At 54.8% G+C, this 16,032-nt stretch overlaps 1 protein-coding gene across 1 annotated transcript; it reads right to left on the bottom strand.

Annotated features, from left to right (window-relative positions):
* Window positions 1-377: 377 nt before the first annotated feature.
* Window positions 378-6,266, bottom strand: LOC102087915 (cytochrome P450 2C5). Its single transcript, XM_005515552.3, has 9 exons — window positions 5,977-6,266; window positions 5,360-5,522; window positions 4,321-4,470; window positions 3,383-3,543; window positions 3,058-3,234; window positions 2,829-2,970; window positions 2,218-2,405; window positions 1,318-1,459; window positions 378-1,147 (listed from the first exon to the last, which is right to left on the bottom strand). The coding sequence occupies exons 1-9, from the start codon at window positions 6,151-6,153 to the stop codon at window positions 954-956; spliced, it is 1,494 nt and encodes a 497-aa protein (XP_005515609.2). The 5' UTR covers window positions 6,154-6,266; the 3' UTR covers window positions 378-953.
* Window positions 6,267-16,032: the final 9,766 nt, after the last annotated feature.

The raw sequence follows: 16,032 nt of genomic DNA, 5'->3' as shown, positions 1-16,032 counted from the left end.
TGGGGGTCTCAAGTAAATCCCTCTCTGTGCAGGGCAGGTTAAGGCAGCACAAGCACAGGTGACGCATGGAGCACCCTGAGAAGGAAGCAGGGACTTTGATGGCAAAATACTCCTTGTTTCCAAGCACAGTTCCCTTTTCCTACAGCACATTTCCCCCTGTGCATCATTTTGTAACATTTGGATGCCCTAAAGGGTTTTCACATGGGGCTTCATCCCTGTGCAGAGAGATGTGGAGTGAGTGTGACTTGCAGTGTCATGGACCTTGTGTCCATCTGGCGGGTACAGAGAGGGGACAAAGCAGGGCAGCACAGGTATTGGGTGCTCATCACCTTGCCTGAGCACTGCGGCATGTCCAGAGACATCACGAGTGTCCTTACGAACACCAGCATCCAGCTGGGATGGTTGTTTTTATTGCAGAAATACCGAAAGGAGGGAGCACCCAGCTGAGCTGGGGGGCCACAGGCTCCACAACGAGCCAGAGGCTCAACCAGAGCCCGTAGATACGGGAGGAGGAACACTAGTGCTGTCTTCTGCATGTTACTGGGATGCAGGAGGGAAAATTGGATATTAAGACAAATTTCTTCATGGGAAGGGCTGTGGGGCATTGGAACAGGCTGCCCGGGGCAGGGCTGGAGTCACCATCCCTGGAGGGCTGGACAGACGGACATGAGGTTCTCAGGGACACGGGGCAGGGACAGGGGTGGGTTAACGGTTGGAACTGGTGATTTTGAGGGTCTCTTCCAGCCAAAATGATTCTGTGATTATACAGGGGTTGGCAGCTGGGATGCCCATGGAGGTGGTGGCAGAGCTGCCTGGCAGATCCAGCACAAGTTCAAATGGACCCTTCTGCTTGGTGGTTGCTGCTGTAGTGCTTGTGGGTGTGTGGTTTGCTCTGGTTTGGGAAGAAATGAAAGCATCTGGATGAGCCTTTCCTTCTCCCCTCTGCTCTCTGCTTAAGAGGACACCATGCGCTGAATAGCAAAGAACTCGCCCAGTATCACCCCCCTCTCTATCTTGAGCCATAGGGAGAATAAATCCGTCTCCTTGTACTCGACAGCCAGTTGGAAGGTGAAGCTCTGCAGCAGCGTGGTGAGGAAGAGGAAGAGCTCGATGCGGGCCAGCGCCTCGCCAGGGCACATCCGCTTCCCTGGGGACACAGAAAGGAGAGGGTGAGCACCAGGCTGGTGGCCTCACCCAGCATTTGGGGGAAAAAGGGCATAAAAGGGTGAGAAAGCTCATATTAAAGGTATAACTTTGGTGCCAACCAATTCTGTGGTCCCTAGAGTGGAGCCGCTGCAGGCAGGGCCGAGCACTGACCTACTGAGAAAGGCATGAAGGCTTCGCGCTTCCTGAACTCGCCCTTCTCATCCAAGAAGTGGCCTGGGTCGAATTCTTCAGGGTTTTCCCACTGGCTCGAATCCGTATGCACAGAAGAAAACACTGGAATAACAGCTGTGCCCTGCAGGAGAGGGCCAGGGCAGGGCAGTGAGGAGGGACATAGGCACTGCAGCATCGGGCTCTGCTGAGGTGAATGACGAGCATCGGGTGGGCACGGGGGAGACTGGGTGTGCATCCCGGAGAGGTGGCTCTGTGCCAGGCGGGGACAATCAACATGGGGCTCCACTGCTTCCATGGTCCTGCCAGTCTTTGTGTGCCTCATGAGACAGAAATTATTGAGTTATTCCCATTGATTTATGTTAAAACCCCTCTCACTGCACAAAGTGTGGTGAGAGCCTGGCCCAGGTTCCCAGAGAGGTGGTGGCTGAACCATCCCTGGAGACATCCCAGGCCAGGCTGGACGGGGCTCTGAGCAACCTGAGCTGGTGAAGATGTCCCTGCTCATGGCAGGGGGGGCACTGGGGGAGCTGGGACGGTCCCTTCAACACAAAATATTCTATGATTCTATGATCTGCTGAGATGGGGGCTGGCGTGGCCCCACACCAGGGCAAGCTCAGCTCCCAGCCCCAGCAGCCCTGCACATCTGCCTGGTGACAAGAGGTGTTTTCCAGAACAGGCAAGTGACATGAGTGTGGGCAGAACTGGCAGCAGTTCTCTGCTCCTCAGCTAAAAGGTTATCACCATCTCTCCACACCAAGGACTGGGAAAGACCTGGGACCTTCGTAAGTGAGCAAATAGTCCAGGGGCAAAAGCAAATCTTGTTCAAGGTTCCCTGCCACCCCTCCCCTTAGGGTCACCGAGAGTCCAGGGCCACGTCACCTTTGGGATGCTGTGGCCTCTGAACACGATGTCCTGTGTCATCATCCGTGGGAAGTTCTCGATGCGGGACTTGTGCAGGCGCTGCAGCTCGTGGATCACGGCGTTGGTGTACGGCATCCTCAGCTTGTCCTGCGTGCTGGGAGCACGGCTGGTACCCACCACCGCATCAATCTCCTCTTGGACCTTGGCTGGGGAAAGGGCAGGCATGGAGCTGCGGTCTTGGCCATGCAGAGCCACCCCCTTGGTTTCTCACTGCACCCCATGGCACCTGTCTTAGAGCCAAAGGACAACCTAGCAGAGAGGGAGCAACCTGGTGTAACTCCTGGCAGAGACCAGAAATAACAGTCTTGGTCCACACACCTGCCCAGATCAAGGTTCAAGGCATCTCTGGTGGGCCAGTTCAGGGCCATCTGCACAGGCAAGGACAGGGAGCACTACCCTCTGACCTGTGCATATCTCTATCTGATGGCTATCACCCTTGGGTGACCCAAGCAGGATGATTTTGGTCTCTTGCTGAACAGGAACCTCCAGGGCTGGGACTCTCTGTCTGCACCTCTGTTGTACCATGGCCTCCTCAGGCATGGGAAACAGTTGCACTTTGCTGCCCTTACCTTGAATATGGGGGTATTTTGCCAGGACCAAGAGGAAGAAGACCAGGGTGTTGCTAGTGGTCACTGTCCCAGCACCAAAGAGGCTGAATACCGACATGACCAAGTCTTCATTGCTGTACATGGTGTCCAGGCTGCTCTTCCCCTGCAACAATGTGGTGGGGAGGGGATTCAGCACCATCTGCAGGCAGGTCTGGAGGGCAGCCCTCACCCCCCTTGGCACCACCTCTACCTTCTCCGCCCTCAGAAGGAAACAGTCGATGTAGTCCCGGGGGCAGCTGGGATCCAGCGTCAGCTTGTGAAGCTCCACTCTTTCTCGGATGTAGTCCTTCAGCTTCTCGCACTCGGCCAGGGCTTTCCTGTGTGGCCCTGGGAGGTGGTGCATGATGTTGGGGAAGGTGTTGTAGATCTGCAGGAGAAGGAGACACGGGAGTGCTCAGGTGCCTAGACAGAGCCTCCCACACCTTGCCCCGAATCCATGCTGTACCACCAAAGCCAAAGTAGCACCCTTTGATCGCCCAAGCATGGGAGGGCACAGAGCACAGAAGGATGCCTACCATGGCAACAGGGGAGAGGAAAAAGCTGATGTAATTCCCGATCACGTTCAGTAGCTCCAGAAAGGCCTTGTCGCTGTAGCTGTAACGGCTTCCAAAGACAACAGAGCAGATCACGTTGGAAACTGCATATCTGAACATCGTCATTGGCACAAAGGTGCTTCCTGAAGCCACAGAAGGGTCAAGAAAGGCATCAAAAGACCAACAGTTATTTAACTGCTTCAACACAGAAAACACCCTTCAGCCCGCTCCCTTTGAGCTCTGAGCCCTGGTTGGGGCTGCCAGGTCTAACAGCCAAAGCAAAAAGCCCTCCTGAACTGTGGGCTCCTAAATCTACCTCCTTGCTCCTAAAGTGCTTGGGACTGAGGAAAGCAGAGGTACCTGCAGGTGCTTTGGGCTCCCCCTGATGTGCCCTGGGGATGTGGGGGGCTGCAGAGCATCTCCCTGTGGCAACCAGCCCCCCAAGGATGGTGACCAGCCCCTCACCAGCCCTGCACATCGAAGGCAGAGGGGTCAGCCTACAACTGAGCCGCCATCTCCTCTGATATTCGGGAAGCCCCAGAAGAGGTGGTGGCACTGGTAGCAGCTCAGTTTTGTTGGAGAAGAGGACATTACCGCAATAACCCCCCATCACCAGGCCAGTATCTTATTTGTGCATTCTCAATGCCACACAGTTTAGTTTACTATTTCTGTTCTTTCGGCATGAAATGTTCCTCAGTGGTCCCCCTCCCCATGCAGGGTCTTCCACCCTGGCCTTCAAGCCATGACCATACCACGTCCCTCCTGCCCTCTCTGGGTGGGATGGCAATGGTCTAAGCCCTCTCTACAAGAACCATCCACAACAGTGTTTGCAAAAAGCTCCAGAAACCACACATATCCCATGAGGCTGTTGTGTGTCCTCCACCTGCGCTGGGGACCAGAGTGGACAGGACACTTGTCACCTTCAAGTTTTTCCAGCAGTTTCACCAGGTGCTGGGCCTCCTCTTGCACCCGCTGCGACATGGAGCTCTTCCCCATCCCGAAGTCCCGCAGGGTGCTGAGCGTGAACCTCCGCAGCTCCCGCCACTTCTCCTCGTTGTTGGAGACAAAACCTGGAGGGAGACAGTGGAGACCACTCACCTGCCCACCCCACAGAACCTCCTCGGGAACAGGGACCCTGCTTGGAGCTTGGCTGAGGAGCAGCAGGGCACTGAGGCAGGGCGTGACCCTGGGGCGTACATAGAGTCCTTGAAAAGCTCAAAACAAAGCTGCAACTGACTAACTGGACTTAATGTTGTCCTCAGACAAGAGGTCAATAGTTGGAGGGACTTGTAGAGTGGGAAATGGGTGTTTGAATCAGAGAATCACAGAATCATTTTGCTTGAAAGAGACCCCCAAGATGACCCAGTCCAACCATAACCCACCCCTGGCACTGCCCCATGTCCTCAGAACCTCATGTCCATCTGTCCAACCCTCCAGGGATGGTGACTCCAGCACTGCCCTGGGCAGCCTGTTCCAATGCCCCACAGCCCTTTGGGGAACAAATTGTTCCTAAATCCAACCTCAGCCTCCCCGATGCAACTTGAGGCCGTTTCCTCTGCTCCTGGCGCTTGTTCCTGGGGAGCAGAGCCCGACCCCCCTGGCTCCAAGCTCCTTTCAGGCAGTTCAGAGATCAGAAGGTCTCCCCTCAGCTCCTGTTCTCCAGCTGAACCCCCCAGGTCCCTCAGCCGCTCCATCACACTTGTGCTCCAGCCCCTCACCAGCTCCGTTCCCTTCTCTCCACTCGCTCCAGCACCTCAAGGCCTTTCTTAGTGTGGGGGGCCCAAAACTGCCCCCAGGATTTGCGGTTTGACCTCCCCAGTGCCCAGCACTGGGACGGTCTCTGTCCTAGTCCTGCTGGCCACATCAGTGCTGGTACCAGCCAGGATGCTGGTGGCCTTTTTAGACACCTGCGCTCACCCAGAGAGCAATAAAGTGCCTAGAGGAACTCCAGACACCTACCATAGTTTTTTGTTAGCTGCACCAGGAGAGGGATTTCAGGTCTCCCTCCAAACTCCTCGGAGTGGCCCAGCAGAGCATCCTTCACCACCTCGTACCCGCAGAGCACCACTGCCGGCTTCAGCCCCAGCCAGATGGTGAAGATGGGGCCGTATGTGCTGCTGAGCTGCAGGAGGATGGGAAAGCTGTTGTGGGTGAGGGTCCTGCATCCCAGACATCCATTTAATTTTAAATGTGGTTTTGTGGCCACAACGCTGGTGAACGCACTGGCAGGGAGAGGAAGCACGTCTCGTGAAGCCAGTGTTCTCCCCCTGCCCCCACCCAGACCAGTCCCTGTGGGATTCTGATCCCGATGACACTTTGAGGGTCCAAAGCATCATCCCCACGAAGCAGCTCTGGATGTCGGCAGTGCCACAGCCCCAAGAGGGATTAGTGTCAGCACCACAAGTCCCTTACAGGAGGAGAAGGACTTCCATAACAGTGGTGATTATGCTCCCAGTAGCAGGGATTTAGGCAAATACACAATTCCCCTTTGTTTTTGATACATGATATTCCTGCTTTCTCTCCTGCTGCCCTGCTGGGGCTGGGAGTGGGTCCAGCACCACCACCTCCTCTCTTACCTTCGCATGGGTCCTGTCGAGGGGCACAATGTCCTTTTGCCATAGGTTGCCCAGAATGGGCCATGGGGCTGGTCCTGGGGGCAGCCGCCTTCTCACCCTGCTGGTTCTCCAGACCAGGAACCACAGGATGGAGAGGAGAAGGAGGATAAGGAGCACCCCAGCCGATCCAAAATCCATCTCGCTATGTGCCACTGAGCAGGGAAAAAATCAAGAAAATCCCCTTCCAAGGAGAAAATCACAACAGAGCGGTGAGCAGAGAGAGGTCCAGACCTGCTGCCTCGGTGCTGCCTCACGCTCTGTATAGGCACAGCCCCTCCTGCATCCCTGGGGTCATCTGCGCGTCCCCCGCCCCTCCGCAGAAGGTCAGTGACACAGAGACTCAGGTTTATCTAGAACAAGCACATACCGGCCCCCAACGTGTTGTGTCAAGGAGCTGACACAGGACATTGCAAAACCCCGTGGGCTGCCAGGGGGAGAGCAGCTGAATCACTTTTTGCTCAGTGCTCTGTTTTGGTGGCAACACCCTGACAAAAGCTCACGTGTCACCAACAGGTCATTGCTCATCTTGTCACTGCCTCGCTTACCAGTACAGTGACGCAAGAGGGGACGTTCTTGTAACGGGAAACTGAGGTAGCTCATGGAGCGGGACACGTGCAGCTGGCCAAGTACTTGTTGGGTGACAATTTTCCATCCAATGCCTTTCTGATGGAAAATAGGTCAGTCCTGGGAAAAACAACAATTTTATTCTGAAAGATCCCGAGGTTCCATTTGGATTTTGCAGGAACATCAGCCCAAGGTGTTGCGGTTGTTGCAGGCATGGGGTTAACATTTCCATGGGCTTCTCCAGCCACTTCAGGGTTCCTCTGGTGCTCTGAAGCATCTCACTCCAAACACCAGCACATCTGGCTGCACACGAGCACATCTGGCACCAGCTCAGCCGCCACACCTCTGGTCAGGAGCGCTCGCAGCCCTTGGCCGAGCGAGCTGGTCACAAGCCAGTTCCCAGCAAAGGGTGGGATTTCTCCTGGAGGACAGGGACGGATGAAAAGAGGGTGGAGGTTCGAGTTCATGCATTTCTCTGCAGTGGAAGGAGACCCTTGGCTAAGGGTATTGAATACTAATAATTCTAGAACCTGAATTATTATGCTCACCTGGAGCAGAGCAAGGCAACATCCGCCAGCGTCCGGTCGCTGGGTGAAGGGCAGAGCCAGGACTGTGTTTGGGCAGGGCTGATGGGAACAGCCAGGACCAGCTGCACTTGCACCCTTTTTTAGCCACGAAGTGGGACATTTCATGGGTGTCAGACCAGGGATGCTGGGTGCTGCCAGCCCGGCTGGTCCCAGCTGGGCTCTGCGGGATGCTCTCTGCGGCCACGCTGCAATTCCATACGCATACGCACCAGCTCTCTCCCATATCACCAAAAAGCAACTGGCAATGACTCACTTGTTCACCCCCTACCACCACGTCTCGTCCCTGCTCTTCCCACCGATCTCTCTATATTCTTGGCTTGGGTGCCCGCAGTGGGGAACCCTGCTCAGGAAGGTGACGTGGTGACTGGGGTTTTGGCAGGGGCTTGACCAGCCTTGCAGTGACTGACACCATTTTTTTCCATGGCAGCCAAACAATACAAAGGAATCACTCGAACAACGGGAAAATAAATGGCCATGGGGATTAATTTGAGCTGCAAAGTTGAAATGCTACGTAAAATTTCCTCTTTGGCGGATGAGCTCAGGCAGAACTCATGGCTGCCGATAGTGTTTCAGGGCAACACCCTGAAAATAGAGAAAATAAAACAAAATCACCCTGGGATTTGTGAGTCCAGGTCACCAGACAAGCAGTATAACAAGAAGTAACTCCCAGGGATGATGAAATGTTGCATTTGTCTTCTTGAGCTGCTTGATGAAACTTTGGTTTCTCTTCACAATCTATAGAATAAACTGAAGCAAAAGACCCACAGTGTTGTGTCCCTGTACTATCTCTTATCAAGTGTGCATTAAAAAGAAGGGAAAAAACTTAACTTTTAGCAGCTGAATGCCCCTTTTCCTGAAGACAACTCAGGAGGGAAGAGCACAGATGAGCTTTGGTGCAGCCGTGTCAGCACTTTGGGGAGCTGGGACCCAACGTGAGCTCAAACCGCTTCATATGGACCCAAAATCGTTGGTACTTTGTCCGTCTTTCAGAGGTCTGTAGCAAAGCAGAATGCTGCAAGGCTTTGGGATCCCTTCAGGAGCAGGTGGTGAGACCTTTCTGCCCCAAAATCTGAAACAGTAGGGAAGGGTCAGCTAAAAATCCCACATGTGACATGACCAAGACAAAGGAGAATATTCTGACTTCTAAAAAAAATTCTTAAATCCATCTAGGGATTGCCAGGGCCTTTGGATTTTAGTTCAAAGTCACATTTTGGGACTAAATTCATGGAGAAATGTGACATGTAAGAGCACTGGGGGAGCAGAGCAGCCCATGCTGGCCCCGCTACAGCGGGGACGTCTGGTCCCTGTGCCATGATGGAGCCGGCTCCTGCCTACCCGGCTGCAAGAGACAGGGAAAAGCATTGCTCAATTAAAGGGTTGTGTTGCTGAATCAGACCCTGGATGTATCTAATTCAAAGAATTAGAAGAAATTATGCTCATGGGGTATTTTTTGGTGCAGACGTGTATTTGGAAAAGCTGCAAGGCAAACACGCCAGCGCAGAAGTGAGAGAAGTCAATAAACTGCTGGGGTTATTAGATCTGGGAAGATCTGCCGGAGGAAATCATAATGATTGTTCCTGTCTCTCTGCTAACGCTTCTCTGCAGACGGTGTGAAAACACTGCGGGGAGGAGCGGGACACATCCCGTATCACAGAGAGGAGGATGGGGAGCAGAGCTAATTGCCTTAGCATAAGTGTAAGAGCTTACTCTAAGCCAGCAGAGCAGGCGAACCTGCAGTCACAGCTTCGCTTCATACCCATGGTGGGATCTGGCCATGAGCCTTGAAAAATGGCTTCAAAGTGTGCGGAGGAGGGCATGGAGGTGGGGTGGGCTTTGCAAAGCCCAGGCTGGAATCTCGCACAGCTCCCCACCGGTGCTGCCATCTCCCTGAGCCATCTCCTCTCCAAGCTGAATGGTCCCAGCTCTCTCAGCCTCTTCTCCTCGCAGAGATCCTCCAGGCCTTCAGTCTTGGCTGAGCTTGCTCCAGCATGTCCATGCCTCTGTTCTACTGGGGTGCCCAACATGGGACACAGCAGCCAGATGTGTCTCCCCAGTGCTGAGCAGGGGGGCAGGACCTGTCCCCTGCCCTCTACCTGATGCAGCTCAGGAAGCTGGTGGCCTTTTTGCTGTAAGAGTGCATTGCTGGCCCATAGAATCACAGAATCATTTGGGTTGGAAGAGACCCTCAAGATCATCAAGTTCAACCATAACCCACCCCTGGCACTGCCCCCTGTCCTGAGAACCTCATCTCCATCTGTCCATCCCTCCAGGGCTGGTGACTCCAGCACTGCCCTGGGCAGCCTGTTCCAATGCCCCACAGCCCTTTGGGGAAGAAATTATTCCCCAGATCCAACCTCAACCTCCCCTGGCGCAACATGAGGCCTGGCCCATGGTCAGCTTGGTGTCCTCCAAGACCCCTGGGGCCTTCTCTGCCAAGCTGCTTTCCAGCTGGGTGACCCCCGGATGTCCCAGTGCCTGGGGCTGTCCCTCCCCAGGGTCACTACTGGGCACAGCCCCTGGCTGAATGTCTCCAGGTCTCTCTCAGCCCATTTCTTCAGCCTGTCCAGGTCCCTTGGGATGGCAGCATCAGCCACTCCTCCCTGTGTGGTGGCATCTGCCCCCTTGCTGGGGATGCACCCTGCCCCATCATCCGTGTCATGTCATAAAGATGTCAAACAACATTTCTGGAGACTTCTGGTCCACAGGCTTTCAGGCACAGCCTTGGTGGCAGCACCGGTGGGGAGCTGTGCGAGATTCCAGCCTGGGCTTTGCAAAGCCCACCCCACCTCCATGCCCTCCTCCTCACACCCTCCGCTTTGAAGCCATTTTTCAAGGCTGATGCCCAGATCCTACCATGGGTATGAAGCAAAGCTATGACTGCAGGTTCCCCTGCTCTGCTGGCTTAGAGTAAGCTCTTACACTTACACTAAGGCAATTAATATTATCCTAATGCAATTTTCCCCGCCAGCAGCCCAAAGGCTCTGGAAGTGCTCTGCCCACCCTGGGGCCTCCCCCGCGCAGAACGAAGGATGTGCAGACAGCTGCAAACGGTTCCAGTCTCTCCCCTTCTCCCCTTGTAAGCACAGGGGTGAGACAGCCCCGGCAGCCGCTTGCTGCGCTGATCAGGCCAGCTAATGACTAAGCTGGGAGTATTTTTGGTTGCTCTTAATAATGCAGCAGTACTCACTGCATCGGAGCCTGGCCGTAATTATAGGGCGAATGTCATTTGTCATCGTTGTCATCTCCTCTTGCTGGGATATAGCTCCAAGGCAGTGTGATGCTAAAGCCCCTTTCACACTCCTGGGACATTGTTTCTGGGGCTTGCTATGGGATCCCTCAAGAAAATCCAGTTTTACACCACTGAACAACCCAGAACTGCCCCAGCATGTGGGAGAGTTACGATTTGATTTGTTTCAGTAATAAAAATGGGTTTGGTTTGCTCCCAGAGATTTTGCGATAGAAGAAGGGGTGATGGTTTTAAATTAAAGGAGGGAGATTCAGGCTGGACATGAGGAAGGAATTGTTGGCCCTGAGGGTGGTGAGAGCCTGGCCCAGGTTGGCCAGAGAGGTGGTGGATGAACCATCCCTGGAGACATCCCAGGCCAGGCTGGACGGGGCTCTGAGCAACCTGAGCTGGTGAAGATGTCCCTGCTCATGGCAGGGGGGCACTGGGGAGCTGGGAAGGTCTCTTCACCCCAAACTGTTATGTGATTCTATGACTTCTCCGGGTCCTGCTGCAAGTGGGAGAGGTGGGCAAATGCTCCTGCTGCCTATCTTGCCAGGTAGGAAAACATAATTCCAGCAAGAAGATTTAAAAAATCCCATTTGCATTCAATAATATCATCATCAACTTGCCTCTGGTCTACCATGGCTTATTTTTAATACACTGGCAACAGCGGGTGATCTGTACAGCAGTGGCAAAGGAGAGCAGAGCATGATCCCAGGACTGGGAACAGCCGTGGAAAGGGTAGTGGTTAATCAGGGACTGCCAGTCTTCATTTTCATTCCTCCGGTGGTCAGAAACAAAAAAAAAAGAGACAGACGTTTTGCCCGTTAATCAGAGTTTGCACAGAAGGCAAACAAAAGCAGACTGTGTTTGAAGTGCCTGCTCCAAAGCGATGCACATCAGAGGCGGGCATGCCCTGAAGGTCACTCAGCTGGGTGAGCCGGGCACAAAGACAGCCCAAATATCTATTAACACTTGGCTGGAGACACAGAGCGTGGTCCTGGGCTGCGGGTGCACGTACAGCCCTGCTGCCACACGGTGAATCAATGAGCCTGATGAATCACCGAGGGGTGGAAATCCGTCCCCACCATGGGAAACTACCTCAAACCGTGCTTGTGATTGAAAAAAAAATGTGATTAACTTTCCTATAACGTTGTAATTTTTAATCTTCCCCCTCCTCCTCGTGCTGCCTGTCCGATGTGTGTCGGCTGCGGTCGGGCATGAGGAGCAAGGGGTGAATGTGGTGGATTTACAGCCGCACCAGGCGCCCCATGTACGGCCTCCGCTTGCTTAATTACACAGCATTAATCTCCCCCTGCAATTCCCTGGGGAGCAAGGCTGGCTGTAGCAGGGAGGATCAGTTTGTGCTGCTGGTACTGGGTCTGGATTATGGACAAAAGATGCAATTCTGTGCTCCAGATCACTCCGGAAAGGATCCTGCTGCTGTCCCTGCACCCTCGCTTCTAATGGGACCACTTGCACTGGTCCTGATCCCAGTTCCTTGTAAACACGGCTCTGTTGTTAAACAAGATGATTTCCAGTGGGGGTTGGCAAGGAGAGCATGCCAGGAGCCCAAGTACCATCCAGAATGTCTGGAGAGAGGAAATATTGTGCTGTGCACATGGAAAATTAGCTGAGCCTTAACCATGCTCCCATTTTCTCTGTTAGTGAGATGGGCATCCCAGCGGGGACATGAGTTGTTATGAAAATCACTTAAAGGATGTAAAATACATGGGATTTCTTAGAACAGCTGCACTGACCTGAAATCTTCCCATCCTGCTGTAATAATTACAGAGAAAAAAATCCCTCCCTCCTCCTCTGCCACCTTGCAAACACGCCACATCCTTACCCAGGGCATGCCATTCCTCTGCTCTGAGTGCGTGTGTTTTCACCACATCTATAAACCTCATTAATACAGGTTAATTCCAAGAAAGGGGAAAACCAGCACTTGCGCTCAATGCAGCCAAGCACGATGCTGCACCCACCCGAGCACGTCTGGGAGAGATGCAGCTCGGAGACAGGCTGGCGACCTGGCACCGGCACCGTGTCCCTGCAGACGGGACAGCACACTCCCTGGGGACAGGGAGCAGCTCTGACGGGGATTTGCCAGGAAAAAGCCTTTCTCTGTGTTTCTCTAACCAGGTAACAGGTCCTGGTTTGGGGCTCCGGGCTCCCTCTCCCTTCCCTCCAGCCAGGGAGGGCAGAGTGGGGTTCGCTGTGCCCTGTGCACCTGCACGACCAACCCATACGTCTTTGGGATGGGGACAAGAGGCTCTGGCCACATCTGTGTGTCAGCCAGGTCTCTCTCCCAGGGGATTTAACCCCCAGTATCTCTGTCACTGTCAGCCACAGGTGAGCAGGACGGGATCCCTGCAGAAGGGACCCATGAGCTGGAACCTCCGCAGGAGCCACCGGCACGGCCCCGAGCAGCAGCATCCCTCGTTACCCATCCAAAAAAGGGCCTCTCCAGTGCCATATGTGACACAGCGGGACAGGCGCTGTGGAGCCAGGTGAGCAGATGGCAGGTGGAGCAGAGCTGCCCTTCCCCGGCGAGTGGCTCCGGGGCATGGCAGCGTGCCAGGCGGCAGCAGCCAGATCCGAGCAGGCGTGGGGAGCAGAGGGATGTGGCACAGGCATGGCAGCAAAGCCCTGCTGCTTGGGAATGTGCTCCTTTGCACTTCTTCGGGTCTGAATTGTTATTTACACTTGCACAGGAATAAACCTGAAATGAGAGTCTGGTGCTTCCTGTTTTTTGGGCAGCGGTGCCCTTTGTTGTATGAAGGTTTGTGTTCCAGCAGCAGCTCAGCCACAGGTCAGGATGGATGGGTGCCAGCCGGGTTTGGCCAGGCTTGCCTGCTGCAGGCAGGTGCCAGTAAACCAAATGATGAGGGATGGGACGTCACTGTGAGCTGTCTGGTTGGTCTCTTCTCCCAAGTAGCAAGCGACAGGACAAGAGGAAACAGCCTCAAGTTGCGCCAGGGGAGGTTGAGGTTGTATCTGGGAAACAATTTGTTCCCCAAAGGGCTGTGGGGCATTGGAACAGGCTGCCCAGGGCAGTGCTGGAGTCACCAGCCCTGGAGGGGTTTGAAAGATGCAGAGATGAGGTTCTGAGGACATGTGGCAGTGCCGGAGGGGGTTATGGTTGGACTTGATAATCTTGAGGGTCTCTTCCAAAGAAAATGACTCTATGATTCCCCAGCTCCCCACCTCCCTTTCCTCCTGTTTTCCTGCTGTGGGGATTGCAAGGCACGGCTTCCACCATGGCCTTTGTCATCTCTGCCTCCTGGAACAGAAAACAGGGGAATATGATTAAAGCCTTTTCACAGAGGAACTTATCGCCCTGCAGAAAGGACATCAGCTTCATCGCTGCTGGGAGAGAGCATCCCTGGGCCCCCAGGGCTGTCATCAGCACAGCAGGAGGTATTGCTCTTCTCACACCACATAGCCCAAGCTCAGCACCCACCAAAGCCCAAAGAGAGGCTCGGTGGGATGTGACCTTTGCTTGTGATGTATTTTGGGAGCAGGTCAGGTCGTGAAGTGATGGATGTGGGTCAGGAGGAGCCTGTGCTGGACCTGAGGGTAGGGGCAACTGGGCCAGTGCCCAGTTCATGTCAGTGCTGTTAACTATCATACGGTTTTCCACTAAAATGGGTTGTTTTGATGCTAATTAGCTTTGACCCATCTGGGCTGACACTATCTGATCTTGGAGGTTCAACGATGCCAAGATGTTGGGGGCTGGATGGGAGGCTCAGCTCGGTCTGGCTTGAGGAGCTTGTGAGAGACAGTTCAGGCAGCTGCCCGAAACAGGGAGCAGGGAGGCAGGTTGTGGTGCTGCCTGCGGGCGGGGGGTTTGTGAGAAAACCATAACAGGGAGGGAGGACCATTATTTTACCAATAATGTAGAACCTCACAAAGCTTGGGAATGCCCTCAGATGGCACCAAGCAGAACGGGAGGAGAGGGTCACAGCACAACGTGGGGAGCAAGCAAGTGCTGCCCCCAGCAGGGACCACCCAGGGCAGCTTTGTTCTTCTCCATTAATGCAAAATTTCTTAGATCTTTCTATTAGATGAGCATTGTTTTCTTTTTTTTTCCCTGGGTTTTCAGAGAGCTGGGAGGAGAACAGCTGAGGCTTGATCATTTATTTAAGGAATTGTGCCCTACAAATGCCCCCGTGCCCAGCATGCATCGGCCGCCCTGCACGCGCCTGGTGGGCAGCGTGCCCTGCCTGCACTGAGCATCGCCCTGGAGCTGGCGGGGGAGACGCTATTTCGGGGATTTGTTTGGACTGACCGAAATAGCAGCTACAGCATCCTGTCGTCTTATTTTGGGGGATTATTGACAGTGCCCCTAGAAACTTGTGGGAGCTGCTGACTACCAGAAAGTTCCGTCAGCCCCAGAAGAGGATGTAAAAATCCCGGGAGCACCTTTCTAGCCCCATTTCGCAGACAGGAAGATTGAGACCGAGGGCTGAGGGGCTGTGATGGAGCAGATGCTTCAAGAGTCCAACAGCGAGCGTGGGTTTCCTGACCCCATTTTAGCAGAGTGAAACATGGACATATGGAAACTGTCTGGGGGTAGCAGTGTTTCAAAGTGGATCTCGCAGCCCAGTGCAGGGGCTGCACAAGTGCTCTTGGTACCCGAGCCTGGCTGCTGCTGTGGTGAGAGCGGCTGCTGGCACAGCTCTGCGGGCAGCACTGCCCTCCGAGGGCGTCTCTGGGGGTCGGATCCAGATGCAGGGTGGGGAGGATGCAGGTGCTTTCAGAGAGTGTTAGTGGAGCTTTTGCTAAGCCGGTCACAGGGATCAGTGCCTAAGAGATTTTTATTCCACACCAAGAAGCTACAGAGAAGTTAAATCAATCAAGTGCCCTTTAAACTGGGAGTGATGCCAGTATGGGCAGAGCTGCCCTTCCAGGGCTCAGCGCTGTGCAGGCCCTGCGCAGGCAGCTGGGGTGATGGTACCAGGGTGAGCATCACCCACCCTTCCCCTCGGGGTGTGCAGAGCAGACACGGAGCAGCTGGGTGGTGACGTCCCAGCCACCCCAGCCCTGTCCCAGCTGGGACCGGCTCTTGCTGCCCTGCCCGCAGGCTGCAGGCAGGTTCCTGCTCCTCCCATAGAACCATAGAACAGTTTGGGTTGAAGGACCTTCCCAGCTCCCCAGTGCCCCCCCTGCCATGAGCAGGGACATCTTCACCAGCTCAGGTTGCTCAGAGCCCCGTCCAGCCTGGCCTGGGATGTCTCCAGGGATGGTTCAGCCACCACCTCTCTGGCCAACCTGGGCCAGGCTCTCACCACCCTCAGGGCAACAATTTCTTCCTCATGTCTAGGGACACGCGGCAGTGAGTTGCTGCTTAAACCTGCCACAGCTCTGACTGACCCAAATCCCCAGGGCTTCGGAGAGCAGTGATGGGGGCTGCTGGGGGGATCACAGGGGGATCCTATGGGAATGCTGGCTGGATGCTGGGGATGCCAAGGAATGCCAGGGGATGCTGGGGGGATGTCAGGGGATGCTGGGGGATGCTCGGGGCCCGGTCCGCTCCAAGGGTCCCTCTGCCCGGCAGAGCCCTCCAGGGCGGGCGGCTCCAGACTACATTTCCCATCGCCGCCGCGGCCGGGGGCGGTGCGGGGCGGTGCGGCGCGG

Source organism: Columba livia, chromosome 18, assembly GCF_036013475.1.
Source record: "Columba livia isolate bColLiv1 breed racing homer chromosome 18, bColLiv1.pat.W.v2, whole genome shotgun sequence".
Classification (NCBI taxonomy): Eukaryota; Metazoa; Chordata; class Aves; order Columbiformes; family Columbidae; genus Columba; species Columba livia.
Note: the sequence above shows the minus strand (reverse complement) of the source record. Positions and strands in the feature narration are given on the sequence as shown.

Excerpts from the sequence above, each read along its gene's own strand:
- LOC102087915 (XM_005515552.3), bottom strand. The coding sequence starts at position 6,153 with ATGGATTTTGGATCGGCTGGGGTGCTCCTTATCCTCCTTCTCCTCTCC. Across the intron at positions 2,971-3,057 it reads TCCTTCTGAGGGCGGAGAAG|GGGAAGAGCAGCCTGGACAC; the intron begins GTAGAGGTGGTG and ends ACATTGTTGCAG. Across the intron at positions 1,460-2,217 it reads GAGGCCACAGCATCCCAAAG|GGCACAGCTGTTATTCCAGT; the intron begins GTGACGTGGCCC and ends CCTCTCCTGCAG.